The sequence below is a fragment of the Mauremys reevesii genome, linkage group 4, assembly GCF_016161935.1.
Source record: "Mauremys reevesii isolate NIE-2019 linkage group 4, ASM1616193v1, whole genome shotgun sequence".
In the NCBI taxonomy this organism is placed as follows: Eukaryota; Metazoa; Chordata; order Testudines; family Geoemydidae; genus Mauremys; species Mauremys reevesii.
This window is the reverse complement of record NC_052626.1, coordinates 136,811,408-136,836,555: the sequence shown is the minus strand read 5'-3', so window position 1 is coordinate 136,836,555 and position 25,148 is coordinate 136,811,408. Positions and strand designations below refer to the sequence as shown.

Here is a 25,148-nt window from a genome sequence, read left to right as displayed (position 1 = left end):
AATGAGTGTTATGAATTATTCAGGTTTTGCTAGAAGGACCACTCCTCATGCACTCCTCGTTCCCTAATCTTTCCCCTCTTGAAATGCTTCTAGAGTCAGAGCATCCTGAGCTAAGATGAATCTATGCAGTGAATTCCCCCCCCAGTGCAAAAGCTTGTTTTATTTATTCCCATTTTATTCCCTTGCACGCTCTTTAGGCAACTGTGCTACGTGACTTGTTCCATGCCAAATAGCGGCAGATTTAGAGTCCATTTTGCAACCTCAGCAGTGGTCATGTAATGAAGGGTTACTCTCATTCTGTCTCCCGTGTTGCTCCCTCTCCTACGCCAGCCTTCTGGCTGGTGTGTACTGTCTGATTTTGGTGCCAGTGTGAATTGTCCCAAAGTGCGCTCTTTTGCAATCCCAGTTGGTCTCTTGATGCTGGCGTCATCCCAAGCCCCTGGTCCACAGTCTGCTTCCAGTGCTCTGAGTGCGATTCCCTCTAACCTTTATACTTCATACCCACTGGCTGCTAGTCAGGGCCTGCAACTCAGGCATAGAGCAAAGTCCAGGAGGGTTGATGCCATATCTAGCAAAGAAGGGTGAGAGAGGAGGGAAATCTGACAAAACAAAGATTTCATTGGAAAAAAGCTTAGAATTTGGGAGAGTTTAGTCAGCAGAGGAAGTAAAAGCGAGAGAGAGAAGGAATTAAAACAAATAATTGTTAAGGGAAGGTTGGTGCTGGTGAAAGGAGACCAGGGCATGATGCAGTAGCCATTGATGTCAGTGGGAAGAATCCTATTGACTTCCTTGGGATTTGGATTAGGCCCCTATATGGTTTATTTATTTAAATATCCAGCACAGTATTTCACAGGGGGAAAGGGTGTGTTCTTGACTCGGGTCAGCTAACATGTGGTAACTAACATGAGGCAAAGTCCTGGTGAAGACAGCAGTTCGTATTTTAACTTGTGTCAGCAAATCGTGGTAAGGACTAAGGGAGAGCCAAGGGTTTGCCTTCAGCTGCCAACATGTCCAAACTACAAGTTGCCTTGTCTTCACTAGGAAAAAAGGTGTGTTGTTACCGTATGTCCACTAAAACAAAGTAAAATCCTAGTGGAGATAAGAGGTCTCTCTCTAACACCCTCTCCCCCTTCCCAACCCCACTTAGATGTCTCCCCCCCTCACCTGGGACACCACTTCTATGAGTGATGCAGGGAGAGGAGTCTCCATGGTGCATTCATTCCTTGGCCTGTGTGCACAGAGCCAGTTCAGATTCAAACACCTGGTGGAAATTGTGGCCCTATTGAAATCCATGGGAGTTTTGTCATCAATTTCAATAGGGCCCGGATTTCACCCCTGTTGATGAGGGCCCTCATCCAGCCATGTGGCTAAGCACATGAATAGTCCCATTGACCTCAACAGGCTTAAGAACATAAGAACATCCATACTGGGTCAGACCCAAGGTCCATCTAGCCCAGTATCCTGTCTGCCGACAGTGGCCAATGCCAGGTGCCCCAGAGGGAATGAACAGAACAGGGAATCATCAAGTGATCCATCCATCCCCTGTCACCCATTCCCAGCTTCTGGCAAACAGAGGCTAGGGACGCCATCCTTGCCCATCTTGGCTAAATAGCCATTGATGGACCTGTCCTCCTTGAACTTACCTAGTTCTTTTTTGAACCCTGTTATAGTCTTGGCCTTTACAACATCCTCTGGCAAAGAATTCCACAGATTAACTCAGCGTTGTCATGGGGTAGTCCCCTGAGGGGCCTTTCCAGGCGTGGCAACTCACCACAACAAAGCCAAGTCTCCTTCCCCACCACTGTATTTTATGGTAGTCTTACTACAGGTGTCTCTGCTTTCAGCACCTCCTTCCTGTTTGCTTATATAGTACTAGCTGCTGGGGATGCTTCCACACAATTAGCCCCGAGTGGTATCTGCACTCAGCTAATTGGCCTTCTGCCAACTGCCTGTTGTTCAGTCAGCACCTGGTTCATGTAATCTGGGGGGAGGAGGGGATTTGAGTGACAGGGGGCTCAGTTAGCTGCTTAGTCGGCACACCTTGTTACAAGGCTTTAGATCCTTTCCCAGAGTCACGTAGTCCTGTGAAGATTGGCTGAGCAAAAATGGCTAGCTTGGCTCAATAGCATGGGTTGATGATATATTTACCCTATGTCTGCTGTGTCTTCAGTTCTCTCCCTTTCTGGCCACAGAACCTACATACCGTATTAAGTCCAAAATCTCAATCCCCCCCCTGCCCCCAAAACAAAAAACAAAAAACCACCCTTTATTTATATTTGTTATTTGTATTTGGTGGCAGCAAGAGGCCTCAGTCAAATCAGGGCCCCATAGTGAGAGACAGTCCTTGTGCCAAAGAGCTTGCTGTCTAAATAAGCAGGACAGGCAAAGCGTCACATAAAGGAAGTAGTACCTGAGGCACAGAGAGATTGTGATGTGTCTCAGGTCTGTGGTCACTCAGTGAGTCAATGGCAGAGGTAGACGTTGAACTCAGATTTTTCTGACGTCCTTCCTGAGTTATAACACAAATAGCAGGTAGGTACCTAATTCCCAGTGATTTTGAATGGGAGTTAGGTGCCTAGTTAGGTTTTTTTTTTGTCTTTGAAAATCTCCCCCTTAATCATGAGATCACCCGTTCTTGAGAGTCTGGGGCAGTGCGGTGGGCACCTTGCTGCTTCCTTTGATATGAAAGCAGAGGCAAAGATGGTGGGGCACTGGGCTAGCAGTGCTCCACTTGGAATCTTTGGAACTTTCCTGCATGACTACAGAGTACGTTAGGCATAAAAGCATAGCCTGGGTTTAGAAATAGCTGAGAGTTTGCTGCTCGTTCTATGTTGCTTGGTTACTGAAGCACCCCAAGTTCCTTGCACATCTTTGCAAAAATCTTTTGAAATGCACACAAAGTCTGATAGAAACAAATTACACTTCCACATCTGTGAGGTGCTGCTCGGGGTCTCAGCTTTGCATGGTGAGGCAGTTAATCTGTGAGGATTACAGGTGACCCTGCCACCCGAACTTTCTCAAGAGGTTTATTGTATGAAAGACCTTGAATATGAAAACCTTGTTTGCATAAGGTCAAGGATAGTTCCTTCATTATCTCGCTGGGCAGTCAATGCGTAACAGCCACAAAGAGTGAGAAGACATCTTTATCGTACTGAGATACAGAGTGATAACAGGACTGTGTAACGTGGGCACGGCAGGTGAGGAGGTGTGAAGTGATAGATACCCCTAATCCCCAAAATGCAGGGCGAGGAGACTGTAATACAGGGGAGAATCCTTGAATGACAAATGAGAGCTATACACTGGCAATCTGGTGAGGTGCTTCTGCACCTCGTCCATCAGTCTTTGGTTTATTCATAGAACCCATCATGTTAGTATCTAAGCACTGGAACATTTTGGCTACTGCCAAATAGACAGAAGAATATCAGTAAAAGGGAATGTACCAATGATCCCCATGCTGGTCATCTTGTTGTTACCATCTGATGGCTGCTAAAGTATGCAGGCTATCTTAATTGAGTGTAGATCTCAGTTCAGTTTCGTATCACAGAAACTCCAGTTGGCCCAGGACTGAATGAATGTAAAAAGTACACTCCTCTGTCTCACCCCACCAGCTCACTTCCCAGAGGCCACCAGTCAGCCAACTGATGGTACTACAGTCCTTGGACAAATTAGAACCAGCAACCTCGTGGGGAAAGACTCTGCATCCCTTTTCCAGTCCCATGAGTCACCAGGCTTCTTTTCATTTGTGACCCAAGGCAGGATTAAACTCAGCTCTTCTCTGGGGAAAGGTTAGTTCTAAGGCATTGCTTTGTAAAGCCTTGGCCATAGAAGGTGTCTATATCCATAACTGCATTCTGATTTCTGTCCTTCTGACGGTAAAAGCCTAGCCTTGTCGGATTGGTTTGCCAGAAAACGTTGATGTGGGAATTGCAGTGACTAACCTTTTCTTATTCTTCCACTGATTCACACTGTGTTTGTTTCAGTCCTACAAAGGATATATCTCAACCTGTATGGGTCACACAATGGGAAAACCCATTCCTGTTGGTTTTCCCTGTTCTCTGTTTATGCTAACTTTAGCTGTGCTGAGCTGCAGAAACGCCAGCCTTTACATATGCTTCTAGACAGCACAACACCCTGCTTTACGAACAAATTACAGCAGAGTACCATACATCAGCTTAACACCCTAATAACAGACTTTTTGGTGTGTGGATAAACAGCACCGTATGGTTCCTCCAGATTGTTGTGCTAGCAGATTTTAAATCATGTCTTGCTGAGGAGACTGAACTGACTCTAAAGTAAGCAAAACAGGTGCCCGCATGTTTGCTTTTCAGAAAGGCTAATGAACTGAGTGTTGCCTAATGAGACCCAGGCACTTCTATGAGATACCTACCTATGAGATACCTGTCTGGCAGGTGCCCCTGCCAGCTTGCAGGGTATTTTACCTTTGATTCCAGTCATGCAGTGTCTACCTGCTGACCTCCAACAGAGAGCAGGAAAGGGGTCAGAAGTTCATTAGCAGACCTTTGGCATTGTTTAGTCAAGGATTGTCAATAGTCGCCTCACGGCAGTGAGGCAGGAAAATCAGCGGCATTTACAGATTATAGTAGAAATGAAAATTTATTGCAGTAAGAGAAGAGTAAAGAGCACCTTACTAGGGGCCTTTTTGGAGAGGTAGCATGGCCCTGTGGTTAGGGCACTAGCCTCGGACCTGAGTTCAGGTCCCTGCTCTACCACAGACTTCCTGTGAGACCTTGGGCACAACACTTAGCCTCTTTGTGCCTTTCTTCCTGCCCTGGCCTACCTCCCAGGGGTATTGCTCAGATACTACAGGGGTGGGCCCATGTAAATGCCTAAGGTGGATAGACAGGGGCCTCTCCCTTCAATATCTGGAACTTATTGGAAAGTATGTGAGTGTTACACACCCAGATCGTGGGGTGAATGTATCCTGCCACTTTAGTGTTTTGCACATGCCTTTTCAATTATATCTAGCTACTCTTTATAACCAAAGATGTGAGCCTCTAATGTTTATCCTAGTTAGTGTAACTATAGGAGCTAATCTCATTCTGATGAATAGTTACCTGTTTATTGAAACTTTTGCCTTGTTAGCATGCAGGGGCAGAGTATTCCACAGGTTAACGTTTCATGAACAGATATCTCCTTCTGCCTGTTTTAAATGTGCTTCCCCTTTAAATGGAAATGATGCCCTGGCTTAGTTTTGATGCCTTCTTGAAGGGAAACCTCATGTGTGTTCTTACTTGATTTTCATTTATGTAATCCACTCCCCTTTCATCCTTGAAACCAATGGAAGGAATTATTTCTGGGGTAAAGTGTTATTTCCCAGGAAGAAGGGTATCAGATCTGGCCGGAGGTGGTTAGAAATGTATGCACCACATGTCTGTTCTTGCTGCGAACAGGCTTCATGCTGTCCCCAGATACCCTATGGGTGTTTGCCATTAGGCATGTTTCTTGATTAGAAGTGGTTATGATAAACCTCCACTATGGAGTTGTGTGTTTACTGTGAGAAAGCAGAAAGGAAGTCATGCTAAAATATATAGAGATGATTAAGCTCCCAGGAGGAATATATAACCCATTTCCTGAAATGATTGTGCTCTTGTTCTTGAATGACATCTGGTTAAACTGCCAAACTCTCAATATGACAATGAATCAGAGCAGCATAACACTCTTGTCACAGCAGCAGGAGCCACGGTCTCATTGAAATATTTATTAGGGGAAGGGCACAGTGTAATACCTTTAGACAACCCCGAGACAAGGGTGGGTCCACTGGGAACAAGCAAAGCCGATTCCTTGATTTACCTGGTACCTTGTACTGAATTACTGTCCAGCAGTGGAATCAGCTTATCCACAAACTATGTGGAGCACAAGAAGCAAAAGTGCAAGTTTCCTGCACTATTCCAGAAAGCATGCCTCAGCTGTGAGGCTGATGGAGCAAGACTAGGAATCAGAGGGGAGTTTAGTGTCTACAGCCCATTCGGTCCCTGCTTCTGCTTTGATTGCCAACAAAGAAGAAGAGTTCTGTAAGCTCGAAAGCTTGTCTCTCTCACCAACACAAGTTGGTTCCATAAAAGATAAATTACCGGTCCCACCTTGCCAACAAAGAATCAGTCACAAGCCACCTAATGGACTTCACAGGTTACTAGACAGCAATGATTTTTGGCCAGTACTAGCTTCAGAAGACAAATTACTTAGCTCAGCTCAGTAGCTCCGTATGCAATAACAAAACTGTTTTCTCTTGTTCAGGTTACTAGGGAAATTCCATAAGTAGTGAGAGTGAGTGTTGCTTGGTTTCGGGTGTCATTACAGACACCAGAGTTCGTCAGGTTTGCTGGAAAGCTTGCCAAAACCTCAGTAAATGTAAGCCTAATTTGTAATGAGCCTGGGCAGAATTATGGCTTCAGATGGAATCATGGGGCAGGTTGGTGTTTTTGCAAGGGATTGACTAAAAGGGCAGCCTGCTATCCAATTGCCCCAAACTTTGGGGTTTGGATAAAATAGGTCCCAGATCTGATTCTCCCTGGGTTTTGATGTCAGAGATAGGGAAAAGCTGAAATCCTTTATACATTCATAGAATCATAGAAGATTAGGGTTGGAAGAGACCTCAGGAGGTCATCTATAATCCAACCCCCTGCTCAAAGCAGGACCAACACCAACTAAATCATCCCAGCCAGGGCTTTGTCAAGCCGGGCCTTAAAAACCTCTAAGGATGGAGATTCCACTACCTCCCTAGGTAACACATTCCAGTGCTTCACCACCCTCCCAGTGAACTAGTGTTTCCTAATATCCAACTTAGACCTCCCACACTACAACTTCAGACCATTGCTCCTTGTTCTGTCATCTGAGTTCTCCATTCTCTTTGGAACCCCCTTCAGGTAGTTGAAAGCAGCTATCAAATCCCTCCTCGCTTTTCTCTTCTGCAGATTAAACAGCCTCTCCTCATAAGTCATGTCCCCCAGTCCCCTAATCATTTTTGTTGTCCTCCACTGTACTCTCTGCAATTTGTCAACATCCTTTCTGTAGTTGGGGGCCCAAACCTGGACACAATACTCCAGATATGGCCTCACCAGTGCTGAATAGAGGGGGAATAATCACTTCCCTCAATCTGCTGACAATGCTCCTACTAATGCAGCCCAATATGCCGTTAGCCTTCTTGGCAACAAGGGCACACTGTTGACTCATATCCAGCTTCTTGTCCACTGTAATCCCCAGGTCTTTTCTGCAGAACTGCTGCTTAGCTAGTCGGTCCCCAGCCTGTAGCAGTGCATGGGATTCTTCCGTCCTAAGTGCAGGAGTCTGCACTTGTCCTTGTTGAACCTCATCAGATTTCTTTTGGCCCAATCCTCCAATTTGTCTAGGTCACTCTGGACCCTATCCCTCCCTTCCAACATATCTACCTTTCCCCCCAGTTTAGTGTCATCTGCAAACTTGCCGAGGTTGCAATCCATCCCATTCTACAAATCATTAATGAAGATGTTGAACAAAATCGGCCCCAGGACAGACCTGTGGGGTACTCTGCTTGATACCGGCTGCCAGCTAGACATGGAGCCATTAATCACTACACATTGAGCCCGATGATCTAGCCAGCTTTCTATCCACCTTATAGTCCATTCACCCAATCCATACTTTTTTAACTTGCTGGCAAGAATACTGTGGGAAACCATACCAAAAGCTTTGCTAAAGTCAAGATATATCACGTCCACTGCTTTCCCCAAATCCACTGAGCCAGTTATCTCGTCATAGAAGGCGATCGGGTTGGTCAGGCATTCTTCTCCCTCAATCCCTTTTCAGACCTTGGGGACTAGATAAAATCAAACTGGGGTCTAAATCACCCGCGGTTTTGCCAAACCTGACCACCTCCTCCTTGCCTTACCTCTGGTTCTGACTTAAAATGATGTGAAATGTAACGATTTGGGTTGCGTTTCACATTCAGCTGCCTACTTGAATCCTTGGAGCTGGAACACGGACAGCAGATCGGCCAATATTTCTTCAGTGCTTTTTGTTGCAAAGCTTAGGGTGTCTATGGTTTGATGGGGTGCTTTACGGGCGTAATGAGACTATCCAGCCTGGCATAACTTATCCATATATTTGTTGTTAATGGGGAATTAAAATACATTGACATAATATATTATGTAACCCAGCTTTACTGGTGGCCCTTGTCCTGACATGACTTATTCTGGCTACTGCTATTGTTCCTGACAGGCCTATATGTTTTAAAAAAAATAATCCCTGCATCTCTCAGCTTCTCCCCAGATAAAGTGCAGGCCAGCAATAACTGTTCCCATAATAGGCCTCATGCAAGGCCCCAAGAGGGGAAGCCGGATTTTGGCAGCCAAACTGACATTGATGCCTCTAGAAGCTGAGTCAAAAACGTGACCATAAAGTCAAGAGGAATCATGGGGCTCCATACTATGGCCAGAGGGGGCTGGCGGGGGAGGAAGTTTTCCCTTTTTGCTGAGAGATCAGTAATTCTAGCTTAGACTGGTTTCTGCACCAGGAAGTTCTATTTTTAGGGGCTGTAAGCCAGTATTACATTGGCAGCTAGAGCTATTTAAAATATTTCTGGTCGGTCTGTCAGCTTAAAATTCTCTACGTGGTCTGATAACCTCTCCCCACCCCTCCCCCGCAGCGCGAGGATAAGCAGCAGCTGGTTTACAAGGTCACCGGAGAAGGAGACCAAAGTGGAGGTGAGCGAGGATTGCAACAGCTTAGTTTTGCCCCTGTATGAAGGAGTTACTGCTTTGAACACTCTCACAAAGCACAAAAGCATGTAAATACTTACACTCACTTAGAACATGCGCAAACCAGCCACACACACACAATCTCTGATACCCCACACAAACTCTATGTCCTCGCTTGAGTGCATCCAATCTATCTACAGGTATCTAATCGCTCATGTAATGTCAGGGGCAAATTTTCCCTTGGTCTCCTTTTGTGAGCATAACTTGTGCCTACATCTGTATGCTCCCAATTCAGTTGCTGTCGTGAATCTGAGAACCTGCCCAATTTTAGGTTAGAGGCGCAACTTCTCAAGTTCAAACCCTCGATTCAACTTGTGCCTGCATCCACAAGCCTGGTTATGTCCCAACACCACATTGTGCTTAAGGTCCCATCTGTGAAAGGTGATATTATTATTCGCCTACCTGAAATTGCTTTTTGGGGAGGTTAAATTAATTAATGTTTGTAAAGGGGTTTGCATTTCTGTAGCACTCTTTAGCCCAGGATCGCGAAGGATTATTACTGTTATATAATCTAGAACCTAATTGTTATATTACAGTAGCACATGGTGGTTGTAACTAAGATTGGGGCGCCCAGTGTCAGAGACTGTACATGCACAAAGCAGAAGACAGTTTCTGTCACAAAGAGCTTGTGATCTGAGTAGACAGAACAGAAAGTTAGGAAGGTGAAGTGACTTGTCCAGGATCACATAGCAGGTCACTGGCAGAGCTTGGAACAGAATCATTATCTCCTTCTTCCAGTCTAATTCCCTATCCACTAGACCACATAGCGTGGGAAATGCACCCTAAATGAATCTATATTGAAAGCCATGACAGTGCAGTGAAAGAGAAGTAGACAGAAAAAGAAGGATTTTTCTGGATAAACCTCCTTTTAATCAACAGTTCTATTGTGATATCTGGTAATTCCCTCTGTCCTGGGGAACTTTGAGACACATAGTTTCTGCTTTCAGCCCAAGTCTCTCTAATGGCAAAATGCTCTTGTGCAATGCAAAAGTTACCCAATTTGTCCCGAGCCAGCGAAATGTGGTTTTGCTTCCAAAGTTAATTTTAGCTTTCCAAAAAAAGTTTTTTTTTTTAAAAAAAAAATGCGAGTGAGATTTCAACACTCCAGGCTGCTGCTTCATGTAACGATTATTTCAGTCTCCAAGTGCGGACGTGTTCAGTCTGGCTGAGAGGCATGGGGCACTCAGCCAAAGTGGCTTGACGTTGCTTTTGGCCAATGCCAGCCTCTGCTGGGATTGCAGCAGGCAGACCTTTCACACAGTAACAGAGCTATGTTGAGCAAAAACAGGTGTTATTTAAAGAACTTCGGGTCACTGAAGCACCAAGGGAAGGGGGGAGCCTTTGCCAGTAAATTGAAACAGAAGCTTTGCTTAGGAAACAGCTTCTCAGTGATTCCTAAGCTGAGCTTCAATGGTTTCACTCTGACCCAGACATTTTTACCATGGCTTTATGTGGAGCTGTGTTTTAAAAAACAATTAAAGCTTGATTGCCAAAACCTGGCATTGTGTTTTAGCTGCTAGGAGCTACTTGTGCCGAAGTCTATGTGACACGGTCTTAACAAAGCTGAGTGCATAATTCCTAATAAATAATTTATCTGATGAATTTACCCTTCCTTTCCCCTCAGACTCTCTGTGGTCGCATCAGAAATTTTCTCACGTTGAATCTTGATTGGAAATTGTTCACTAATTTTTGCAGATAATCCCTGGTCTGTAGCGTCTTGGTGAGAAGTACATTATGAGTAATCAGAATCTGAAATCTGAATTATTTTATTGGACACATGGTATTTCTCTGTTCCCTAACTGGGTGAGCGTAACTCTTACTAACAGGGAACTCTCATGATTATGCATTTTAAGGTTGCTTTTTGCTTATTAATCATGTTGATTAGGGTAGTGCCTGAGGACCAACCAAGACTGTCCTGTACAAAAACAGAGTAGTACAGTCCCTGCTCCAAAGAGCATCTAATCCACATAGACCAGACAGAACTTCATGTGTTTCCTGATAAACCCAGGCAACGAATGACAGATTTGGGTAAGGATTTTCCTTTGAGTTTTGGGCTTTGTTTATGCCCAAAACTGAGGGATAAGTCACATCCCTCTATGGGATAGGGAGGAGAGGAAGGAAGATCCAGTAGTTATGACACTAGCCTGGAACTTGCTTTGCCACAGAACCCATCACTTAGTCTCTCTGGGCCTCATTCCCCACCGGTAAAATGGAGATAATAGCATTGACCTACCACGCGAGGATCTATATGCAAAGATTCCAGGATAGTCAGTCGGTCTGTTTGTCACTCTGAAGCCTAGGATGTTTATTGAGTCAGTGTGAAGCAATGGACCTGCTACAAGCATGGATGAGAGCTCTCTAATGGAAGAGTCTCATTTTGCCTGCTCCCTATCAGCTGTAATACTTGCCAGCCATCGTCTCCTCCCCGCCGCCAGGCCTGTCCATGATGCCCTTTCTACACCAGTCCTCATACCTCCGTTAACCAAGGCATTTATACCATGCATATTACCACAGTATCTGAGCCCCATTCTGTCAACCATGTTAACATTCATCTCAGCTAGGATATCTGCCTAAAACTGTATTGCCTCCTCTGTAAAGTTTTCAGAGTAGCAGCCGTGTTAGTCTGTATCCGCAAAAAGAACAGGAGTACTTGTGGCACCTTAGAGACTAACAAATTTATTTCAGCATGAGCTTTCGTGAGCTACAGCTCACTTCTTCAGATGCATAGAATGGAACACACAGACAGGAGATATTTATACATACAGAGAACATGAAAAGGTGGAAGTATGCATACCAACAGGAAGAGTCTAATCAATTGAGATGAGCTATCATCAGCAGGAGAAAAAAAACTTTTGCAGTGATAATTAAGATGACCCATAGAAGGTGTGAGGAGAACTTAACATAGGGAAATAGATTCAATTAGTGTAATGACTGTGATGGAGCAAGGCCGGATGGCTACAGGAAAGTACTCAGGAACAGGTATGTTAGCCCCAGGCTAAGCAAATCCCTAGTACCATGGGAACCAAAATGGCAGTTGCTCCAGGGTAATTAAGGCACCTGGGGCCTATTAAGAACTTTCTAGAAGGCACCGGAGAGAGCTACATTGATTGGAGCACTTGCAGCCAATCAGGGCAGGCTAATCAGGGCACCTGGTATAAAAAGAGGAGCTCACTCCAGTCAAGGAGGAGGAGCCAGAGGAAGGAAGGGCGTATGAGGAGCTGGGAGCCAGAGACACAAGGAACTAAGAACTGAGAGGGTGTACTACTGGAGGATTGAGGAAACACCATACAATCAAGCAGTATCAGACACCAGGAGGATCCTATGGTGAGGATAAGAAGGGTGTTTGAAGGAGGCTATGGGGAAGTAGCCCAGGGAGCTGTAGCGGTCAAGCAGCGGTTACAAGTAGCACTATAGAGACTGCTGCAATTCACAGGGCCCTGGGCTGGAACCCGGAGTAGAGGGCGGGCCCGGGTTCCCTCCAAGCCTCGCTACTTCTAATCAGACGTAGGAGGAGGTGATCCAGACTGTGGGTTTCATCCAAGGGGAAGACCACTGAGGGGAGGAAATCCGCCAATAAGCGCAGGACCTACTAGAGGAGAGGAGGAACTTTGCCACAACTGGTGTCAGGAGTGGGATCTTTGGTGTGCACAGCGTGGCGGAAGAAGGAGGGTGATTTAAAAACACACACACAAAAAAAGGGGGGGTTTACAATTTGTTACCACAATGGATGATGTAGTACGGGCACTGATACATGCCACGGCGGCCCAGCAGGATGCTACCCATGTCCAGGCAGCTGCCCAGCAAGAAGCTGTACGGCTGCAGCAAGAAACTAACCGCCTGCTGATGGACCAAGCTGTTCAAGACCGAGCTATGTTGCAGGAACTGGTAAGCCAGGTAAAGACCCTTGCAGAAATGAACCATGGGCATGATGGGACACGGCTCATACGGGCTAACCATTGGCTGCAGAAAATGACGAGGGAAGATGATGTAGAGGCATACCTTCTGGCCTTTGAGAGGACAGCCCTACGGGAGGCCTGGCCTCGAGATCAGTGGTCTGGCATCCTTGCCCCATTCCTGTGTGGGGAGGCCCAGACGGCCTACCATGATCTGCCTGAAGAAGCTGCAGCAGACTACTCCCAGCTGAAGGCAGAAATCTTGGCCAGATCTGGGGTAACATCCACAGTACGGGCCCAGCGGTATCATGAGTGGAGGTACCAGGAAGACAAAACCCCGCGGTCCCAATTATATGACCTCATCCATCTCGCACAAAAATGGTTGCAAATCCCGGAGTCCGGAAGAGGTACTGGAGGTTCTGGTCATCGACCGGTACACGAGAGCACTGCCACCAGATCTCCGCAAATGGGTAGGCCAGAACGATCCGTGCACCTATGATGAGATGATCACACTGGTAGAAGGACGCATGACAGCCAGAGAATTGACCCGACTACTCAAGGAAAGCCCCTTCCGTAGCAAACACCCAACCCCAACCCGGGAAGGAGGGACAGCCAAACCCCTGGGGAGTCCTAGGTGGAGGAAGAGGGGGGCTGAAAACCCACAGAGCCTCCAGAAGGAAGGAATTGGCCTGAGTGGAGGAAACCCTGGGACTAAACCCCCTAGCCCACAGGATGGGAGACTGACTAGAAACAGTTATAGCTGTTGTGCATGTGGGGAGTGGGGACACATAGCAGCACAGTGTCCCAGCACCGAAGAGCCTATGCAATGCAACTTGGGGGATTGGGAGGTCCCATGCTCCATTATCCACCTTGCGGGCATTGCATTAGCCCCACATAACTACACCAGGCCAGTGAAGATAAATGGAACAGAGACTACAGCACTGGTGGACTCAGGAAGTGCTATCACCCTTATATCAGGTAAGCTAGTAAAAAGTAGCCAGCTGCTACAAGCCAAACGTGTAGCAGTGACATGTGTGCATGGGGCCATGAGCCAATACCCCACCATCCCAGTGGAGATAGATGTTCAGGGGAACCCCATTGAGGTGACAGTGGGCGTTGTTCCTAAACTCCCATATCCTGTAGTTATTGGGAGAGACTATCCAGGGTTTGATAATTTACTTCCCCCTGAGAGGCTGCCTGGAAGTGGAGACCCTGTTGGCAGCGATTCATCATTGGGGGAATGTCAACCCCCCATGTTTTCTGAGTTTTCTCAGGATCTATTCTCAGCCCCCCAAAAGGCCCGGAAGACAAAAAAAGAAAGGAGGGCCGCGAAGGCTTTGGGAGCCCAGATCCTGACCCAGGGCCAGAAGACTGCGCTAGTAGGCAGATGGGCACGAGCAGCCAACAGAGAAACTACCAACACAGAAGGTGAGCCAGAGGCTGGCCCCAGCCATGATGGCGACAGGCCATTGGAAGAAGCAGAAGCCGGCCCCTGGGAGCTCAGGCAGGGTAGTCCTGGGAGAGAGACATTCGGACGGGACCAGGCAGAGGACCCCAGATATGATAACGTCAGGAAAGAGGTGGCTGAGATAGATGGGATAGCAGTGGAAGGGAAGGTCCGAGGTCCAGTACCCTACTTTATAGTGAAGAAAGATCTCCTGTACCGTGTGGTGCAAATGCAGGAGCAGGAGATACATCAACTTCTGGTGCCCCGAAAACAACAAAAAGCCATATTGAACCTCGCCCACAGTCACCTATTTGGAGGACACTTAGGGGTAGAGAAAACCCAGGCCAGGATCCTGCGGAGGTTTTTCTGGCCAGGAGTACATGAAGATGTCAGGCGATACTGCACCTCTTGTCCAGAGTGTCAGCTACATAGCCCTCGCCCACACTTATGGGCCCCTTTGATACCTCTTCCAATAATAGAGGTACCATTTGAACGCATAGCCATGGATCTGATTGGGCCCCTAGAGAAGACAGCTCGGGACCACCAACATGTGCTGGTTGTACTAGACTATGCAACCCGATACCCGGAAGCTGTCCCCCTACGCAACACAGCTTCCAAGACAATAGCTAAGGAGCTAGTACAGATATTTTCCCGGGTTGGGCTACCCAAGGAGATGCTGACTGATCAAGGGACACCTTTCATGTCTAAGTTGATGAAAGATCTCTGTTCGTTGCTCCATGTACAAGCCCTACGGACCTCTGTATACCACCCACAAACAGACGGCCTTGTGAAAAGGTTCAATAGGACCCTCAAGGCCATGATCAGAAAAGTGGTGAGCCGGGATGGGAAAGACTGGGATACCCTATTGCCTTACCTCATGTTCGCCATCCGGGAAGTTCCACAAGCCTCCACAGGCTTCTCTCCATTCGAACTACTATATGGGTGCCACCCCCGAGGCATATTGGATATAGCCAGAGAAGCCTGGGAAGAGGAGCCAAATCCCAGGAGGAACATAGTTGAGCATGTACTACAGATGAGGGATTGGATAGACCAAGTTACACCCATTGTACGAGAACACTTGGAAAAAGCTCAGGAGACCCAACGGACCCATTATAACCACCAAGCAAAGCTTCGACGGTTCCAACCAGGGGATCGAGTAATGGTCCTTGTGCCCACCCAGAAAGCAAGCTGTTGGCCCAGTGGCAGGGACCCTATGAAGTGATTGAATCCGTGGGGGAGGTAAACTATAAGGTACGGCAGCCAGGCTGCAGGAAACCGGAGCAAATTTACCACATCAATCTTCTAAAACCTTGGCAGGACCGAGAGGCATGTTTAGTCACCTGGGAGACTCTTCCCCAGGAGGATAACGTACATGAGCAAGTGAAGATATCACCCGACTTGATGCCAATCCAAAAGATCGAGGCAGCCGACATGATTAATCCTAACCGAGATGTATTCTCTACAAAACCGGTGCGGACGACTGAGACCTATCACCATATCCGCACGATCCCCGGAGCCAAAATAACAATGAGACCCTACCGAATCCCAGCAGCCAAAAGAGAAGAAATCAAGGCCGAAGTAAAGAAAATGTTAGAATTAGGCGTTATCGAAGAATCCTACAGTCAGTGGTGCAGTCCAATTGTTCTAGTGCCCAAACTGGATGGTACCACGAGATTCTGTAATGACTTTCGCCGACTGAATGAAGTATCCCATTTTGATGCATACCCCATACCACGCATCGACGAACTGGTTGACCGACTGGGTAGCGCCCGTTTCTTGACTACACTGGATCTGACAAAAGGGTATTGGCAGATTCCCCTGACCAAAGAAGCGAAAGAAAAGACAGCGTTCTCCACCCCTGACGGGCTATTCCAGTACACTGTCCTCCCTTTTGGGTTACATGGGGCCCCAGCCACATTCCAGCGCCTCATGGATAAGCTGCTGCGCCCCCATACTAGTTATGCAGCTGCATACCTAGATGATGTCATCATCCATACGCCAGACTGGGGAACCCACTTGGAGAAAGTTGAGGCAGTGCTACGCACCTTAAGGCAGGCTGGCCTCACCGCTAATCCTGCTAAGTGTGCCATAGGACTAGCAGAGGCTAGGTACCTGGGATATATTGTAGGAAGAGGTATAATGAAGCCCCAAATTAATAAACTAGAAGCGATTCAAAACTGGCCCCGGCCGACCCGAAAGAAGCAGGTCCGTGCATTCCTAGGCATGGTAGGCTACTACCGACGGTTTATTCCCCACTTCGCCAGTAGGGCAAGTCCTCTAACGGATCTGGTGAAGGCTCGAGGTCCAGACATGGTGAAGTGGACCGACGCTGCAGAAGGGGCGTTTGTAGACCTTCGGACAGCCCTCTGTAATGACCCCGTACTCATAGCCCCGGACTTTACCAAGGAATTTATTTTACAGACAGATGCCTCTGAGGTGGGGTTGGGGGCAGTTCTGTCCCAAATGATTGGAGATGAAGAACACCCGATTCTCTACCTAAGCAGAAAGCTACTCCCACGAGAATGGAAGTATGCAGTAGTCGAGAGAGAATGTCTTGCTGTCAAATGGGCCATGGAGACACTGCGTTATTACCTCTTAGGCCGACGGTTTACTCTTGTGATGGACCATGCACTCCTTCAATGGATGCAGAGAAATAGGGAGAAGAATGCAAGGGTCACCAGGTGGTTCTTATCCCTCCAGCCATTCCAGTTCCGCATAGGGCTGGATGCCACCACGGCAACGCTGATGGTCTTTCACGAGCACACTGCCTGGCATCCCAAGTTGCCCAACCCTATGGTGTTGAGTAGGGTGTGTGTGTGGGGGGGATATGTGATGGAGCAAGGCCGGATGGCTACAGGAAAGTACTCAGGAACAGGTATGTTAGCCCCAGGCTAAGCAAATCTCTAGTACCATGGGAACCAAAATGGCAGTTGCTCCAGGGTAATTAAGGCACCTGGGGCCAATTAAGAACTTTCTAGAAGGCACCGGAGAGAGCTACATTGATTGGAGCACTTGCAGCCAATCAGGGCAGGCTAATCAGGGCACCTGGTATAAAAAGAGGAGCTCACTCCAGTCAAGGAGGAGGAGCCAGAGGAAGGAAGGGCGTATGAGGAGCTGGGAGCCAGAGACACAAGGAACTAAGAACTGAGAGGGTGTACTACTGGAGGATTGAGGAAACACCATACAATCAAGCAGTATCAGACACCAGGAGGATCCTATGGTGAGGATAAGGAGGGTGTTTGAAGGAGGCTATGGGGAAGTAGCCCAGGGAGCTGTAGCGGTCAAGCAGCGGTTACAAGTAGCACTATAGAGACTGCTGCAATTCACAGAGCCCTGGGCTGGAACCCGGAGTAGAGGGCGGGCCCGGGTTCCCCCCAACCCTCACTACTCCTAATCAGACGTAGGAGGAAGTGATCCAGACTGTGGGTTTCATCCAAGGGGAAGACCACTGAGGGGAGGAAATCTGCCAATAAGCGCAGGACCTACTAGAGGAGAGGAGGAACTTTGCCACATGACCCAACCATTCCCAGTCTCTGTTTAAGCCTGAGTTAATTGTATCTAATCTGCATATTAATTCGAGTTCAGCAGTCTCTCTTTGGAGTCTGTTTTTGAAGTTTTTTTGTTGCAAAATTGCCACCTTCAAGTCTGTCACTGAGTGGTTAGAGAGGTTGAAGTGTTCTCCCACTGGTTTTTGAATATTATGATTCCTGATGTCAGATTTGTGTCCATTTACTCCATCTATTCTCCTCTGTAAAGTATTTCCTCCTGTGCAAACCAATTTTCCCCATCAGCCCTGCTGCTGCTCTTTCAAACCTTGTTATCCTATTTCCTGGCCCCATCTCTCCCCTCCATCAAATTCTACTGCATGGATTTCCATATACATACAGCCAAGCCTAAGGGTGCTTCACCCAAAAGGCTGTCCAAAAGTAACGGCGTTAGCTTTGCCTGATCGCTCTTACCCTGAATATTTGTGGTGCCCCTTAAGTCCCTGTTTCTCCCCATCTCTAGAAACCAGCCTGTAATGGATCCTTCGTACATACCCCACATTGCCTGACTGCTGTGTCACTTTGCTTCTTGGATTACACTCTCAAGGGATGAACTTTGGTCCGCTTGACTTTCCACCCAGTAACCTTTCACCCAGTAAGCTGTTTGCACTCTGCTCCGCTGACAGGGAGAGGGAGCAGAAGAGGCTGGGCTAAGATGTAGCATTTTAGATAAAGGCCTTTCTGTTCACCCTAATAAACAGCCTCACTGGATTGTGTGGAAAAGGCTCATTGACACTGAAAACTTGTGTCTAGAGCTGGTGGAATTTCTTCAACAACAAGTTTTGTAGTCAAAAAATGAGGTTTTGTTGCAAACAAGTTTTTTTGCACTAAAAAAAAAGGTTTTGGCTAAAATATTTGGGATTTTTTCAAACCCCCAAAACTGGTTTTCAGTTACCAAAAAATCCCCACATTTTGTATGGGGGAAAAATACATAGTTTCCTGACAAGCTTGAGTGATATATATTCATCTAAACACCCTCTAGGCAGACACTCAGGCTAAGATTTTTGTTTGCGTTTGCCACACACCAGAACCCAGAGGCATTGAGTCTTAAATGTACCGTCTCCTGGGTATAAAATGTCAAAATAAACACACTGCACGCCCCCCTTCCCCACATGCTTCAAATCTGTCAAAACAAATGCAAATCATGCCAGTTACAAGGGGGCCCAGTGGTGCTGTGTAGGCAACACGGCACCATGCAGAATAGGATTCTGGCATTTGTATGAGCCAAGGCTCCAGAGAGGGTTGCCAGTTTTGGTTGGATGTATTCCTGGAGAGTTCATCACATGACATAATCTTTAATTAGAGATTAATCTTTAATTCCTGGAGACTCCAGGACAATCATGGAGGGTTGGCAACACTCACTCCAGAGCTTGCAGGAGCAAATAGATCCGCTACATCTGCTCACCCGCCGCTTGCTTCGTTTCAGCGATCCGTTCTGCAACATCCCCTCCACCACCCAGGCAGGTTGGTGGTTCATGTAACATGGGAAGCAGAAAGCAGGAGTATGATTAGTTGCTTTAGAGTGACCAGATGTCCCAATTTTATAGGGACAGTCTTGATATTTGGGGCCTTGTCTTATATAGGCGCCTATTACACTTGCTCTGTGGTCACCCCCTGAGTTGCTTACTGAGAATTCTGCTTGACACACTGCATGTCCCTCAGACCATCCAGTGCGGCTGCCAGCTATGGGCATGGCCCAAAGGCGTCTATCACTGTGGAAGATCACAGACCGGCTTTGCAATCTTTTCTCTGCGCTGAGGGGCTCATTGCTAAACAGGGCTTCATTTCCTGGTGTGGTGCCGCTGCATTGCTTGGGTAGCTGGGCCCTAAATCCAGCTGAACCCCTCCAGGGAAGACTGCCTCTGTCTAAGTGGTGATTCTCTGGTGACACAGAGCGGCTGTAGGGATTCCTATGCTACTCTCCCACCAGGTTGCAGGTGCGGCTGGAGGAAAGGAGTGGCTGGGACAGCCCAGTGCCATGCTGATGATTGGTGGCATTTTGTGTAAGTCAGAGCAGCCTTTAGGCTCAGTGCAGGGGGAGCAGCCCCCAAGGTCAGGGGAAAGGTATGTGAGCTTTAACCAACAGCCTCTCTGGGTACAAATTCCATAAAAAAGCTGGCAGGCCATGAGGCAGGCTTAGCTAAGTGTAACTCGGGCTACTCAGGTTATAAACTCTTTGGGGCAGGGATTGTCGTGTGTGTCTCTGTCGGTCTGTGTGTGTGTGTGTCTGTCTGTATAGTGGCCAGAACTATGGTCCCTGATTGGGGGTCTCCAGGCCCAATCACCATACAAATAAATAACTGGAAAAATTGAGTCCCTTCCCTCCTCCTGACCTCGTGGGATTTACAGTCTCATTTCTGGGCTGAATTCTTGGATGCATTGCCAGAGCAAACCTCCAACACCTTTTGAAGACAGCTGACAACTGCCAGCCTTTACAGAAGCCATTGCAGTAACATGCTGCACAGTTGCTCCGAAAATCAGGCCCAGGATGCACTCCGAACAACAACAAACACACCCCAAATTAGCAGCTGCTTTTGAAAACTTTGGCCCAAATCTCACAGGTTGTTTATTAAGTGTGCGGAGAGCTGCCTTTTTGAGTGTGGCCATTTATCTGAATCTTATGCACCAGTTTTCAATCTTGGGTGGTTTGTTTGAGTCTCAATGCAATAGTCTCATGGTGCAATGCAGGAAAACCCTGTGTTTTCCCTTAGTGGTTTGGTGATGGCCAGCAATCTAAGCAAAGAAATGGTGCTTATTCACTTATGTTCTCTTAGTCCCGATGTAATAGAACATATGGGTTTATCTCATGTCCTCCTGCCAGTGAGGTTATAGAAATACAGAGTGCTGCAAAATCCAGAGATTTTGCAACAGAATTTCATTTCCACTTGCTACAGAGTCTTCAGGGCCTTGCCCGTAGTCAGGATCTGATGTTTGCCACCTTTTTCCTTTCAGTGGAGGATGAAATGCTGCCGATGCGACTCCCGAGTGCCTCATACTCACAACAGTCACCGAGTGGAGAACATACTTTCCTCCAAAGGACACATGCGCTGGTGGCAGTCCCAGAATGGTAGGTACTGGATTCTCTTCCAAGTTGCTAGGATCCATCCCAGAAGCTGCAGCTGCCTTTCATGGACACCTTATGGGTGTGATCACTGATATCCTGGGGAGATATAGCTAGCATTGCTTGCTTGATAAATTACAGGCAGCTTATTAGCATAATTACAAGTCTCCATTACGGATACCTTAAAAGATTTCAGGGGAGAAACCCTGGCACATGGTGTGCTGGGACCATATCTATAGCTCTCTACACAACTGGTAGGAAAGTGGGTTGGAAAACCAGCTTCAAGTCCCTGCTCCCTGCACTGGGCTATTGTCTGTTCTGGTGGGTCTCTGTGGCTCCCCACTCCTCTGAAATTCCATCCTGCACCTGAGGAATCTTCCCAACAAAATGTTAATCCAAGCTGATACATTTCTACAAAAAGTTTCTGTTCTGACAAATTGGCATCTTCTGATTAAAAAAAAAAATAATCAGAAAATCCCGACCAGCTCTAATCACAACAGTGAAACTCCTCACACTCACCGTTGGTATAAAGAATCCCACTGAAATTCATGGATTTTTGTTGATTTACACCAGCTGAGGATCTGTCTGCATGAAGTTCAGCTCTGGTTGTGCATTTGGATCTGGACCTGAACATTCCCAAAGTGGTGGTTTGGCTCTGGGCTCTAGTAGGAACCCATCGCTGATACAAACAGGACAAGAGACATTTAGAAAGCACCAGCTTTTCACCAGAAGGATTCCAGTGGATTTCCAAGAGGCCCCAGTGGCTAATAATGATGGAAACGGAAGGGTGAGGGTTGTGGATTCAGCAAACAGGGTTTTGGTTTGTGCAGGTTACAAGCAAAGAGGAAAATGAATGACCTGGCTCTGATGGGTAAAGGTTTTGTTTTTCTAACCTCCCTGAGGTCTGCAGCTCTCAAAACTGCCCTTTTGTGTCTCCTCAGATGTGAACCAGGTCTCCTTGCAGCTGGATCTCGACAAAAAGTTCCAGCTCAGCAGCATCATGCTGGACTTCAGGGTATGTGAGCTGCTTTCACTTTAGTTAGTGGGTTATAAACTGTGCTGGGAGGGGCCCATGAGCCCTTGCAAGCAGAGGAGAATGTAAACCCACAGCCCCCCCAGGCTCCAGATGAGACAAACAGGCAAACAAATGTCTCCATCTGGGCACAAAGGCACCAATATATATTCTGCTCCTTCCAGAGCTCGGTTTATTATTGCTTTAAAAAGTGTGTTTGGAAATGGAGTGTGAAAACACACAGATGTGCGCACACACGCCCCCCCCTTCCTTCCACTGTATCTGTAAGATTGGTTTCTTGATTCATCCAGAAATAATTGGCTGTTTTCTAGAGATGACTCAGTGATCTGCAGCCTGTGCATCTCTCTTGATTCCTGACCAGGTCAGCCAGCCAGCCAGGAGGGAGGCCATGAGCACAGGGAGAGGGGTTGAGTTGGAGCAGGCTTCAGGGGAGGCTCTGGCTAGTGGCAGAGGATAGAGAGGGAGCTGTCCCAAGTGGAGAAGGCTTTGCAGAAGGAAGTAGGGCTGTGAGGGGGTGAGTTCTGTTGTGGGGAGGGAAGGGGAGATGCATGGGGAATCAGGACACCTCATGTGGGAGAGGGGTCTGAGGAATTAAAAATGGGTTTCTTGCTCTGTGTGTGCTCAGCACTTCTGCAATCTCATCCCCATCCTTCCTCCTCCAGGCACCTCTGCCTGCAGGGATGCTGATTGAGCGCTCCATCGACTTTGGCGAGACCTGGACCATCTATCAGTACCTGGCCTCTGACTGCGCCGCCGTGTTTCCATGGATCCCCGTAGGCTCCCCCCAGAGCTGGCAGGACGTGCGCTGTCAGGAACTGCGGATCCACCAGGGGCACCCTCTGCACGGGGGGAAGGTACAATGTCTGTGATACTCATTGCCTTAGGTCCACATGGAGGGCCAGGTTAGCAACCTGCCAGGACCCAGAAGGCCATAAAATAGAACAGACTGCAGCCACGCTCATCCTGAATACGGAGGAGCTTCCCATGAAGACTAGTGCTCCCAGCATGTGATGCTCTGTCTTGGTCCAAGCAACAAGCCTTTAGGAGCACCACTTACTGGGAAGTGTAGATTCTCTGGGCTGCACCTTCATATTCAACATAAGTACAGCATGGACTGATTGTGGAAACCTCTGGTTGCTTATGGCCCATGGATTGGAGTTGGCTACCCCAGCACTTCATAGATTCACAGGTCAGAACGAAGGGACCAACATGATCAGCTCGTCAGAGCGCCAGAATAGCACCGGCCATAGAATTTCACCCAGTAATTCCTGCAGTGCAGGGAGTTGTTCTTCCCCGCTGGGTTAAGTGGAAAGCTGGGAGATCTGAAAAGGACAGGAGAAGCTAGGGAGGGACACAATGACCACTGCAGGCTGTTGAACAAAGTGCAGCTCTGTGATTAACGAACCAAAATGCTCACCTCCACTCTCTATATCTTCTTCAGACATTAATAAAAAACGGAAATGTTATTGCCCTATTTACATGCTCTGGGGAGTCTAGCCAAGTGGTTGTTCAGCTTTCTTATTGTGCAGACACAGAGCAAACTCAGAGCCGTGTGACCAAATATTGTTCCAACACCTAGCTTCCCCATTTTTACCTTCTCAACTCCCCAATAGCCCCCGCTCCTTCCCGGTAGCATTCTCTGCCCACACCGTCTATAGTTTTACACTGGCATCATCCAGATGCAGTGAGAAGAGAACCTTCTGCTGATGTTCTGCAGGGTGGTGAGACTGGCTAGTGAGCGTAGGGAGTGTCCCGTGGGAAGATTCATGCTCCTTCAAGCATAAAGGCACCTACTGACTTGTGCGCAGCTGGGCATTTTGGTGGAATTGTTGCTGATTCCTCAGCAATGTTAACCTGCCCTTCAGCATGGTACTCAACAACTGCTACTCTCCAGAAGAGGCAGCTCCAGAGCAGGCATTTCATTGTTTAGATGGTTGGGAGGTGAAAAGAAAGACCCATCTTTTTTTTTTCTTTTCCCCCTTTAACCATCTTAATTGTTGCTTCCGTGTTCTTCTCCTCAGGTCAGATTCAACCCCCTTGACCTGGCATCTGGCATCACCACATCTCGCAGCCAAAGCATCAGTAGTATGCACATTTCCTCATTTATACCTGGGGGAGGGAGGGTTTCCCAGGGTTGCTTGTGCATCTTCCAGCTACAGATTTGCAAAGGAGAAGATTGTAGGCATTCAGCACCAGGTGGAGGATGCTGGACCCCGGAGATGAGTCAGCCTTTGCAAAGCTGTGCATGACGTGGCACTGCGAGGTGCTTTGTTTCCGAAGCAGCTTTTAATGCTAGTAGTAGGTGCTGTGCTGGCATCTCTAAACAATGACCCCACAGAGCAGGGACAGCCCACGCAGCAGCAGTCTCACTTCCCCTCCCTCCCCGGCAATGTCCCACAGATATGATGCAGACCTGCCATAGAGAGAGACGTACATCCCATGGGTAGGAGAATACTTCAGTCTTCTCTGCTCCTTGATCTCTGCCCTGATGCTGCCAACAGAGGGGCCCAGCTAATGCCAATTGTGCCATGACTGGTTCTCTCTGCCTCATGCGCTTCCCCACCGGTCTGTGACTTCATCGCTACCTCCTCCTCATTTGTCCTCTTCTCCCATACAGACCTGGGAGAATTCACCAATCTGAGAGTTAACTTCACCCAGCTACCTCGCCTCCCACAGCAGGGCTACCGCTCACCCAGCGCCTTCTACGCTGTGACCGAAATGCAAGTGGAGGGAAGCTGCTTCTGCCATGGACATGCAGACAGCTGTACGCCCTCCAGGGCCCCGTCCAGAGACCCCAATGCCATGATGCAGGTGAGAGCACGAAGGAAAACCAGGAGACAAGTGCTTTGGTGTGTCAGTTCTCAGTACCATCCCTGAGTTCTAGATTTAACACCAGGATCCTGTCCCAGTCCTGCCCTCCACTGGGACTAGGGACTGTCAGTGCTGCTTCAGCAGCACGATCAGCCCTTCGGAGGGAGGGAGCGCTGCGCATTGCTTAACACAGGCCCCATGCCAATTGAGGGACAATGCTGATCCATTTTGCCTGAGCTAGGAGGCTGGGGGGGAATGATACAGGATCCAAGGAAAACAGAGCTCTTTTGCTTGCTCAGGGCAAAGCACACCATGCGTAATGTTTTAATGCACAAAGAGGAAGGCAGAAATGTCTACGAAGTGGTGCTTGTTGAGTGCACGGATTCTTACTCGGGGCAAGTCTATGCTACAAAATTAAGTGGACCTAAGTTATGTTGACTTACAGCCACCACACTAATTAAACTGCTTTTGCATGTCTACACTACGCTCCTTGCATCAGCGATGCGCGTCCTCACCAGGAGCACTCACACCGATTTCACTGGCATTGTGAGATGGCTTCTGAAAGGCAAGTTGATGTAAACAACTCAGTGTCTACATTGATACTGCAT

The 25,148-nt window shown here is 47.7% G+C and overlaps 1 protein-coding gene across 6 annotated transcripts in view; it reads left to right on the top strand.

The window, feature by feature from the left end:
* The window catches only part of LAMB3 (laminin subunit beta 3), a 53,283-nt gene that overhangs the window by 5,300 nt on the left and 22,835 nt on the right, over window positions 1-25,148 (top strand). For 5 of the 6 annotated variants that reach the window (XM_039537633.1, XM_039537630.1, XM_039537629.1 and 2 more), the window contains exons 4-8: window positions 20,588-20,702; window positions 21,638-21,711; window positions 22,392-22,583; window positions 23,751-23,814; window positions 24,347-24,540. In XM_039537633.1, the coding sequence (XP_039393567.1) occupies window positions 20,588-20,702; window positions 21,638-21,711; window positions 22,392-22,583; window positions 23,751-23,814; window positions 24,347-24,540 (639 nt within the window). Of the gene's footprint in view, window positions 1-17,250; window positions 17,311-20,587; window positions 20,703-21,637; window positions 21,712-22,391; window positions 22,584-23,750; window positions 23,815-24,346; window positions 24,541-25,148 lie in introns of those variants that run through there. The other variant, XM_039537634.1, reaches the window with a different exon arrangement.